Below are 11279 nucleotides of genomic sequence, written 5' to 3'. Positions count from 1 at the left end.
CCACTACTACCTCGCTACGGAATCCGAAGGACGCTTTTCAGAGCGAGAGTACGGCCCGTTAGGACACGATCGCGCTCAAAAACAACAAATAGCCGCTGCCATAGAACCTGTAGCCGCTTTGTTATCCACCTCCACTTCCACCTCGTCGAGTAGCCGGGAATCACTCCCGCATGAAGAGTACATGCCGGTTTAAAACGCCTTCGTGAGGCAATATTCTTTTTCTTAAAGAGAAAAACATCGCTAGAGCCAAGACAAAGAGTAGACTAGACAAAGGCAGCGCCGGGTGTCTAGTCTTCCCTTTGTCCTGTCCTTACCGCTATTTTTCTCTTTAGGCATTATGTAAATTGGCCGCGTTGCTCCCCTTTTACAAATCAATATTTTGTGTATAGCTTGAAGTTCTTCCGGAGCAACATTTGCGTCGGTGTCGCTCACGTTTAACAAATCACCAGTATCCAGTTTTTAAATACACGGTTGGGTGGTGAAGGGGGGTGGAGGGCGTGAGTGCGCAGCTAGGCTTCCTGTAATCATCAATGACATATACGTTATGCATGTGGGAGAATCAAACGTGGCGGTCTCAAGCCTTGCTGGTGTCCTCCGTGGTCGAGCGGTTTAAGCTGCTGTGCTAGACACACAGAAGTTGCGCACAGCGGTGGAGGCTAAAAGATAGCCCCATATTTATCCACCAGAATAAAGCTCGAGTCGTTCCAAGTTTCATTTGTTTGTTTTCTAGGGAATCGTCTCAAACGCCAAATCAAACGTGGTTTATTTCGGGTACTCGATGAAATGAGCCTAGCTTCGCTTTTCATCGTCCTAACAGAGCCGAGGTAAGAGGAGTGTATTTTATTCGACAGATATAAATTGTACTCGTCTTTTTGTACGCAAACTGGGCTTCGCGTTGCGAGCCTTTTGCGGACGCCAGCGAAGTGCACGCTATCGCCAACTTAGCCAAGCAATGCTGGACGTTCTAGACGAAGTTAAGTCGGTTATGAAAAAATTAAGAGCAAAGAGAGCGGCTTTCACTGAGGTCGGATTGAAGATTTTAGCTTTGGGACGGCATGCTAACTTCTAAATTTTTGGAGTGGCATCTATCTGATGAGGTAATACATTCAGATAGTTGGTTTGAACCCGACAGTTTCTTATGCACTGGAGAGTAATCTGGCGCTGGCGACTCTGCGGGTCACGTCAAGGTCGTCTGCATCGCCATGGGTTTTATTATTCCACAAACACAGCTGATTTTCATGATTAGCTAGAATTAAAACGCTTTAGTTGACAACAATTTAAACACACTGCCACGAGAACACCAAGAATAGTGTTCTATTCTATGTGTAGAAAATAAAGCACGCTCTTTGGAGGTGAAGCGAAAAGGAGGTAAAGCGCACTAGCTTTAATAAGAATCTGTCGTAGTGGCTGTCTCAGTGCGAGTGACGTATATATATGCACAGCGAAGAAAGAACACACAGAAAAATGCGAGCAGATGAACCCTGTGATTGATTGTTTGTAGGGTTTAACGCGCCGACGCAACGCAGGCGATGAGGCTCGGCGTAGTGGAGCGCTCCGGATTAATTTTCACCACCTGGGGATCTTTAACGTGCGCCGAAATCTCGTAAACACGGGCGTTTTTGCTTTTCGCCTAAACCAGACAAGCGGCCGCCGCGGCCGGGAATCGAACCCGCGAACTCGTGCTCAGCAGTGCAACGCCTTATCCACAGATCCACCTTGTGAAGGTGGTTGGAAAGCGAAGCTGTAAACGACACCCACAACGATTACCCATGCGAGGTCACTGGAATTTATACACGTGGCTTTACAAAGAGTGAACCCAGAGACAAGTGAAATGCAATTAATCACACCCTTTATTACTTCAAAGAGATATTCTCTGTTAATGTTTAATCAATGGATGATTCATGAACGGTGATTGGTTGAGTTGTACTGGTTAAGAACATTAGTATGAACTCTTTTCATATAAAATTGTATTAGCCTCAAAGCTGGTGTTAGACGGTATCAATTCTCATCCGTCTCTGCCGCCACTGGCAAAGGCGGCGATATCGGCGGTAGAGACGGAGAAGATCGATGCTGTACGTTGGTGTTAGCTTCCTATGTTTTTTGAACTCCTAGCGCATGCGCAAGGCGTGCACACGGCCGCTACACGTGCCGTGGGCAGAGCGGGTAGCTAGAACGCAAGGTGTGAATTGCAAGGATAGAAAAACTGCACGGAAACGACAAAACAATAAGGAAGGGACAGGATGGGCGCAAGGACAGGAGTACACCCGTCCTGTCCCTTCCTTGTTGTTGTGCCTTTTACGCGCAGTTTTTCTACTCTTGAAATGGACTTCCAACTCGACCAAGAATGCGCTGTTCAGGGGTAAACCTGCAGATGTGCTTGGCGAGTGCACCGTCATTATCTCCCGTCTAAGCGTGGGCCTGTAGCTCAATCGGTAAGACAACTGACTCTCGCTTCGTTTGTATAATCATTCCAGGTTCGCTTCTTGGGGTTGCCTGTAACTTCTCTTATTTGTTCACGGGAGTTTTCTGTTGACACCAACTGTCACCACAGAATCTTTGGGGGGTAGAGGTAAAAAGCTTCGCTATGAAAACATTCTTAAGAAGGAAATGTCATGCAAAGCCGGAGCCAGAAGCTGAACTTTTTCCTTGATCTCTCTTTATGACCTACATTTCTAGGCGAAGTTTCCTCTGTAGTAACATACTCAATTTTTCTAAGGAGACATCAAATTTGATCTTATCAGATAGTTTGTTTAGAAAAAGAATGGCTTGAGAACACTTTCTCGCCGTTTTCTTGACTGGGTGCAGTGTTAGAAGATATGGGGAGCCGACTCAAGCAAGCAAACAACCCCACCGAATCTACAGGGCGCAGCTGACGAATGGGGTGGCCGTGTGAGGTGCGGCTTTTGCCGTACGGAGTGGAAATAATGAGTCAGAGCCTTGAACATAACAACAGAAAGACATATTTTAACAGGCAAAACACTGTACAAGCACGAGAACATGTAACGTTAATGAGGGGTCACTTAGAACGAATACAAATGCCAGAAGCAGTTCAAATACAAAATGTACAATAATGAGCCTTAACCATGAGTATTACGAGATAGAAAAGTTAATTTAAAGCTAAACAGTCCGATGCATGTGAGAGACAGAAGCCCACAATATCCACCGACCAGGCCGGACGATGCACCGCTGTCGGAGGCGATTCGGCTGCGTGTGAAGCGTGGCTTCCTCGCAGGCCAGGCCGTCCGAGGCGACCAGGGGGTTTCGACGCCCGGGAGTACGTTGGAATCCTCCAGGGCACGGGTCACCAATTGTGGTGCACAAACTGTCAAAAGCCGTTGTTACATCACGACGTCCACACATAACTAATTTGACAGGCGCGGAGTCTTGTTTTATAACGGCGCCGGCAAGGAGAGTGGGCACAACACACAACCCGCCTGCAGTTGTCCAGCGCACAACTTCCCTCTTTCTCCCATCTGGAATCATCGGCGCGCCTTAGCACTGGGAAAGCTTCGCTCGCCCCCTCGAAAGCGCTCGAAGCTTCGACGAAAGCTGAGCGGCGGTGTTTTGCGCTGTGCAAAAGTATGATAAAGGTATGCGATACTTTAAAACGCCGTACGCTCGAGTTTGTGACACAGCCCCCCAGTTTCATAATATTAGGCAATAATATCCCCAAAACTCACAAAGTCTGGTGTACGCGTCATTCACACCTAGCGAACAAAAGATGCAGTGCATACTAATATAAAAATGTAATACAGTACAGTTTTTTTACATAATAATAATGTCACATACATCGTTCACATACAGAACGAGGGTTTGGTACCGATTCCTCCTAAATACACAGCCTACGCACGAATGACAAGTTAAAGAACAATACGGTCTTTCTGAGATACCTGAGATAGCAGATCAAGCTAGTCCACATGACAGAGTTCTCGTCAAAGTCATTGCAAGTGCGACTCTTATGAACTATACAGACTGTAATCTAGTGCAAACGTCTTGTAGGCTCACTCGCAATGAGTGCGAATTAGTACCCAGAAGCACATGCAATGTACTGGTGCAGTAAAACCCATAATGAACAATGACTAATATACGGTTCACGAACAACAAGATGCAACCGGAAGGTTCACGAATGCCACCAGTTAACGCCAATAAAACACAGCAAATGTACTGTACAATAGTGAAAGCAAAGTTCACGCAAAACGAAACTAGTACGATTATACACAGCATATACACTGCTCCGCTAGAATGACAACCTAAATGCAAACTTCGCGTACAGTGCAATAGACAAATAAAGAATACAACGTTCAAGTACAGCACACGGCCTCAAGATAAAACTCGGTCACACAATTCCACTGTGGACGGGCAGGTGGACTTGCGTGGCCATGCGGGTACCAACGGGCAAAAACTAAACCAATATGGGGGCATATATTTTTGTGTTCTACAAATTAGCTTTTTCAGCAAAAAGGATGTTGAAGTTATAACCACTGTTCGCTTATTTTTGATTGGCTTCAAACCCTTTTGCTCCCCATGTTATTCTTTTTTAATTTTTGGGAAGCGTAAACACGGAAAAAGAAGAATTGGCGGACACCTTACGGTCTATGTTGATACGCATCAATTTCTGCCGGGCGCTTTCAAGTATCCGGAGTCGTTATGAAGCTAGCACGCCAACCGGTGAGCCCAAGGTACATCACAATGAAGAATACCCGCAATTAGTGGTTGGGCGCATGTCTGAGAGAGTCGATCCCTAATGCGCCCACCGAACAAGCACGGTAAACGACAAAACAGCGAGTAAAGCGAAATCTAATGAGTGGATGCAGTTTGCACCTTATTCATTTTTAATTGATACATGATTATTTTGTGAAAAAACACAGACTTAGTTCATTAGTAATCTCTAGCAGAAAATTAGCCGCGTATCTGCACATTTTGTTGCAAATCTCATCAAAAGACGATAGTCTTTGTAGACTTATTCAAAGAAAATGCCCCCCTTTGCTTTCCCGTTAACCTTTCATGCTGTTCGGGTACCGTCACCCTCAGCCCAAGGAAAACACACTAAAGGTTTGCTCAAGAACGATTTGAATTTACCGCGTTCCACTGCTGCAGGCCGGGTTCATCGACACCTGCGCCGCAGTACGGCGGAGACGTACTTCAAGGTTTATAGAACCGCGAGGCCGTGCTCCACGTGCGTTCCAAGCAGAACTTGGAACTTAGCTAGCGGAACCTTTCGTTGCTGTTGCCGCGTGATTTTTATATGCCGCCAGGAGGTGGCGCGGGCAACAGGAGGCGGCGTTTTTTTACAGTAAATGTACAATATTATTTGCCATCGAAAAACCAAGAATCCATGAATTTTTACTAAAGGCACTCTGTAAATATCCTGTCTGTCCTAATATCCTGTCTTATATTTGCGTAATGTCTTGTTCTTGTTCAACAAAGTTGACAAGTATGAATATATAAGCCCGGCTTAGACGTTTACATTTGGTTGGACTATTGCGCAATTTATATTTTACTTTGGTCGGGTGGCTGAATCGAATCACAGGCAGACATACAGACAGACCAAAATTTCTGGGTTTAAGTAGCCAAAGGAAGACTATCGTCTTTAATAACAAACACAAGGCGGTGCCCGCGTTAACCCCATCAAGCACCGTAGTGATAAACCGCTCGTTTACAGGGTGTCTTGCGGCCAATCGTGATTCCAAATATCGATTTAACCATCGCTATACTAACATCAATATGCCAAATAGGTATGCAAGCGTTTTCTTTGTTCACATACAGAGTGTTCAGGATACATATGCTAGGAATTTTTTCTTAGCCCGCCCTTCTCACAGCAGTGTTATATCAGCCGATATAATTAAATGGGCGGGCCAGATGATGGCAGAGAACATGCCATTTATAACGCTCTTTATCATCAAAGTGCACATAAATCGGTTGCCAAAGCACAGAGCTTCGCCTTGTGTCCCATATCTCAATTTAGCGCTATCTTTAGTAAATATCTGCAAAATACGTTAGTGTTTTGTTAAAGCTAGTGGAATGCTGCGACAATCGACTAATGATACTTTGCTTTATTGTTTTTTTTCTTTCCTTAACCCTCCTCCCAAAGAAATTACATGGCCCCGTATGACCGCCTTACGCTCAATTTATCTTTTTGCAAATGCACACGGCAAACTGGAAGACAAAATGGGCCCTTAACACAAATATCCTTCTGGTTCTCAGAGGTTGAGCTGTGTCGGGCTAAAAGCTCAACACAACAAAGGTGAGGGTAAGAATAGGTTGCGAAGTATATACAACATACATGCACAAAAACGCTGTGCCTTAATTGTGGTATTTTCAGTTGTATGTTCTTTAAAATTAAATAATCTCAGTTGTAAAGACGTTACCAGCTTCAATTTCTACTGTAGGTACGTAGAGTATGTCCAAAATATTCCAAGGATACGCGATAGTCGTAATTGGGCCAGGCTGATAGCATTACATACTGTCGAAAATTTCCTCGCTTAAATAAAATGAACTGAGCAGAAGGGGCGAATTTGGAAGACTTTTTTCAGCAGGCTGGTTTGGTTGCGAATGAAAAGCGGCAGAAGTTGACTTCGTGTTTCACGCGGCTCCTATAATCCAGAACCTTTTCTGTTCTGCAGCACGTATGGGGATTGCTTAGTTAGAATAACTGACGCGGTACTGCCAAATTGTTCGCATGCTTTGTATGGAAATGAACCAAATATTTAAGTAAAATATGGGGGTGTGAAACAAACAGAGCGCTAACGGTATAATGGGCACAAACAAGACTACAGGGAAATTTTGAATCTCAAGAACAGAGACAAATTTGCATATCTGACATCTCTTTATTATTAAAATCCAAGCTTCTGTTAGAATTCTATCGCTGCAGAGCCGCTTGAACCTGCAACCAGAAAAAGTTTTTCCGCCTCTCCGGTGCATTTGACAGGGGAACTTCTATGTACGTCCTCGATTTTGTGAGAACCTGGAGCGTGTTGCTCATTTCACATTCCCGCACTTGTTCCTTTTTGATGAAGACCAAACCGTCGGAACGCTCGCTGTCAGACAAACAGTGCTGAGCGAGTCTCAGTTCAAACATGCACCAGCGGCTGTGGCAGAATGCGGGGCTCAACACGAAGAGGCAGACGCGACTTTGCGTAATGGCTCGGAATATATTCTCGCGGATCAGAATACCCGGCATGAAGTCTCTCTCGGCGACGCAAAGTCGGAACTTGAGGGGAGGCGATTCGAGTTTGTGCAGCAGAACGTTGTGAACCCAATCCGAGTCAGAGGCATGGTAGGATAAGAAAGCGTCCCATGCGTAGTTCCCCACGTGCACGCGCCTCCTGTATCCTGTCATGCCAACTTTAAGGTACAAAGATACATATATGAAGTACCAGCGGCATTTGTAAGCGCCATAAACAAGCACGGCGGCCAACATGATACAAAGTATCCCGGGAACAGCGTACACGCGATAATAGTCCACAGCTACGCACTCATCCTCTCTCCGTGCAACGCTCCGAACATGGTATCCGTATTGTTCCTCTGGAACCTTGCAGGCTACGCACCCCGCGCACTGCACTTGGTGATTGTCGAGAAAGTTGTGGAGGTTGTTGAGGTAGCAACTGCTGCAGTCCCAGGGATTGAAGTTGAGGCTCACGTTCTGTATGCCGTTCAGGTCACCAAACATTTCATTGTCCAGCACCGCGATCTCATTATGGCCAAGATCCAACATTTTTAGTTCAGTCATCCGAGAAAAGATTGGTGGCGTCCACTTCTTTATTCTGTTGTGGTTGGCGAAAACCACTTCAGGGTAACTGTTGAACGGCTTGTCCACACGGAGTTGTTGTATGCTGTTGAATGATATGTCAAGAATTCGCAAGGACATCAACGGAATGAGTATATTTGTGCCATCAAAGACCGTCAGGCGGTTGCGGGTCAGGTTCAACCGTAATAAACCTGTAAGACCTTTCAGCGTCGCTTTATTGAGTGCTGGTATTTTGTTTGCCTGCAAAGAAAGAACCTGCAGTTTTTTCAGACATATAAATGGGGAGCCTAGTAGAATCTCCAGGTGGCACCCGTCCATATATAGCTCATGCAAATTCGGGAAGCCACATAGGTCGCGATCACGTAACAGTATCACGTTGCTGCCACTTGCGATTAATTGCACCGCACTGCTGTTTCTATTACGGCGGGCGGGACAAAAGGTAAACTCCACTGCTGGAGGAACATTTGTGTCAGACATGTTTAGAGATGCCAGTGTTTTTAAAGAAAATATTGCTTCTGGTACACCGGGGAGCTTCGTGCCTGTCAGAGAAATTTTCTTAACAGTCGGAATGAGGTCAAAAGCGTTCGGATGAATGGTCTCAATAGGAGATTGTGAAAATTCCAGGTGCTGAATACTCTCCATGGGAGGAATATCGCCGAACGATATTTCGTGGAAAAAACATTTGTAGAACGCGACATGCTGAATAGGTGTTAACGCGAGAAGGTGCAGAAGCGCCGTGGGGATTTTGTCCAATATTGCCGCAACCGTAATAACTGCGTAAGTGTATACGTTGGAATTGTTCAAGGGATCGCTGGTATTTGCGAGAACACTAAAATAAAGTGAGTCCGGGAATGCGTGGAGGCATGGGTCAGCAAAGCTGTAAACGCTGAAAACGCCGCTTCGGTTCACCAGCTTGGTGTCACACATGGCGACAGCAACCGGCGGGGGCTTCGCGAATGTCACGTCAAATGTCATAAGCCGAATATGCTCCAGAAACAGCCGCAAATTCAAAGCAACCAGTCCGACGTGTCTCTTTTCCGCCAACTCGATGTGGTCGTATGTACTAAATAAATTGTGAGGAAAGTAGTCCCATTTCTTTAACCGCAAACGTTGGAGGGACAAGCAGACTGGGGCACAGCCCTGAGACACGGGGCGAACAGTATCTTCTGAGACGAGTAGTTGCTCCATTGTCAATATCTCATGCTCAGGTGTCGCATACCCATAAATAGGGAACTTGACACGAATGTGACAAAGAGCGTGAAGACGGCCGTTTTCAAAGCTCAGGTTGCAGTTCTTGAATTCCCGGAAGAGGGTCGTCAGGTTCGTGGTTTGCTGGCAGGGCAGATAGGTCGAGACTCCCTCGGTTGAGCATACCCAGGTCCACAGAAAGAACACATGCGTCTTCCAACGCATGGGAATCTGGAACAGTTAGGAATGCAGATATCAAATAACTAACGTTTTTAACGTCACGAGTACTGAATAAAATGAAAACAGGTGCAATTGCCTAAATGGGTTTGTTGAAAGCACAGCCCTCTGTTTCTCTAGAGCTGAAATTTTCTTTGATTTTTCAACCATTTAGAAACAACCATGGGTACTTGCAGTGTACAAACTTGCCGTTCTTTGCTACTCAAGATATTGCCAAAGTACTTGCATGTTCCGTAAGATCCAACTCGTACATTAAACTCTAGTGTTATTAGGGTACTCGCCTTGTTGTGAAGTCCCACATAGTAAAGTAGCAAATTGTAAGCAATATTTATTTATTATCAGTGTTAATATCAGTAAGATCTCCAATATCATATCAGATTTTTAAGGATCTAACAAAATTAATGAGCCTTGGTCTCGTTAACCGTGAAATATTTCTCCCATACCTATAGTTCGACGTGATTGGAATGGCACCAACACTTCAGTGTCTTTTAAACAGTGGCGTAACTAAGGCGGGTAAGGGGGTACAAGTGCCACGGGCGCCACTCGGGAGGGGGCGCTGAGCCGAGTCTGCCCAACTGGTTCCCGAGGGGGGGAAATCATAGCTAGGGTGTCTTTCAGTAGCAGGGCGGCGCTGCTGCAGAATTCACAGTGGCAGAGAGTTCTTGTTTGGGTTTATTGGTACGGCATTGTAGCACAAGGATAGCGCTGCAGAAGACGAGGACGAAGACAGGGGACGCGCACGAGGCGCCGGCGCGCCCCGCCTCCTCCGGCAAACCCCCGGGAGTGTGCCCCTCTCTTCGTCCTCGCCTTCCGCAGAGCTATCCTTGTGTTACAATGCCGCTGTTCAAGCAGTTAAGCTGTTCTCCCCTCGGGAAGCGCCGCACACATGTATTAATACCTAGGTACGCCTGGATGAGGCAGTTTGGGAGGCAACACGGGATGATATCCAGTGTACCTGCGTGCGTGCCGTTCGCATGTGTTTTGATGTGTTCTTGTTTGTGTTCCAGAAGCGCCGAGAAAGGGTTGAGGCTACTGGGAATTTGCGCCCTCTGGGAAGTGTGAGGGGTTCCTCAGTGACTTAGCCAGCACTCTGGGGTCGGCCACCACGCTATCACCCGGCGTGTCAGCCACGCGGGCTCCTATGCCTACGGCAGCCGAGCGAGGTTCGCCGATACGAGAACACAGTAGACAGTAGTGCCGAAGCACAGCCGTTTACTTGGGGAATCCCAAAGCATGTGAGCACAAGGCTCGACGGCGTTCACGAATCACGCCGTCCGGGTCGTGATCACGAACAGGAGGCAGGCACTCACCGTGCGCAATGAAGTTCCGACCTGAGATACGTGTATCCGCCACCGCCGCGATGTTCCGCCGAACCAGCCCCGACCGGGTCTCCGACGAGACTCTCCCTATCTCCCTCGCGCACACGTTCGCGCCGCCCACGCGCCTATGCCTATGCCCGCACGGGCCGAGACGTGCCACGTCTCGGGGGCGCCGACGAACCAGCGGAGCGCCGGACCGGTTTCAGCGCACAAGCGTCTCTCCCGAAGCGCGCGCCGGCTCGGGATCACGGGTCGCGGTTCTCCACGATTCCCACATCCCTTATATTTCGATTCGCCCATTGCACGAATTCTTTCAAGGTGAGGTGAACAACGTTCAGGGAATTGTAGAGTTCCTGGTATTTAAAAGTCGCGGTGCCTATTGTTGTCAAGTAAGAGTCGGACCCGGATTGCAAGGGTCAAAGCGGTAAACCCGGTCAGTAGGTACCTTGAAGACACACTTGAAATTTTCCAAATTATGCGAAATAACGACAAAGAAACGGGTGAAACGAGAAGCAATCGCACACTAGCTATTGCACCAGTGGATGGTAAGATATGATTTTTTTCTATTTTGCTCGGCTTTTGGAACAAGATACTGGTTCGAAAAAATCGTGTTTAAAGGCTGCAAGACTCAAAAATGAACTTTTACGAGGCTGCTTAAAGCATGAACGCTTTTAGAGAACAGTTTCATGGCGAACGGGAAACGCTGATGAGTGAGTCACTCGACTAAGGGCTTGGTCTCTGTGTGTCGTGGGATGTAAAAGTTGAAAGGCGTTCTAGACGAAAAACAA

At 46.8% G+C, this 11279-nt stretch overlaps 1 protein-coding gene across 1 annotated transcript; it reads right to left on the bottom strand.

Annotated features, from left to right (window-relative positions):
• Nucleotides 1-6859: 6859 nt before the first annotated feature.
• LOC144161730 (toll-like receptor 2) lies at nucleotides 6860-7714 on the bottom strand. Its single transcript, XM_077692340.1, has one exon. The coding sequence runs from the start codon at nucleotides 7712-7714 to the stop codon at nucleotides 6860-6862; it is 855 nt and encodes a 284-aa protein (XP_077548466.1).
• Between the last annotated feature and the right edge of the window lie 3565 nt (nucleotides 7715-11279).

Source organism: Haemaphysalis longicornis, unplaced genomic scaffold, assembly GCF_048455015.1.
Source record: "Haemaphysalis longicornis isolate Haplotype H1 unplaced genomic scaffold, Haemaphysalis longicornis Haplotype H1 scaffold_12, whole genome shotgun sequence".
NCBI lineage: Eukaryota > Metazoa > Arthropoda > Arachnida > Ixodida > Ixodidae > Haemaphysalis > Haemaphysalis longicornis.
The sequence above is the reverse complement of the archived record's forward strand: the minus strand, read 5'-3'. Positions and strand labels throughout refer to the sequence as shown.

What these genes read in the sequence shown, in the direction of transcription:
- LOC144161730 (XM_077692340.1), bottom strand. Translation starts at nt 7,714, where the DNA reads ATGTTGGATCTTGGCCATAATGAGATCGCGGTGCTGGACAATGAAATG.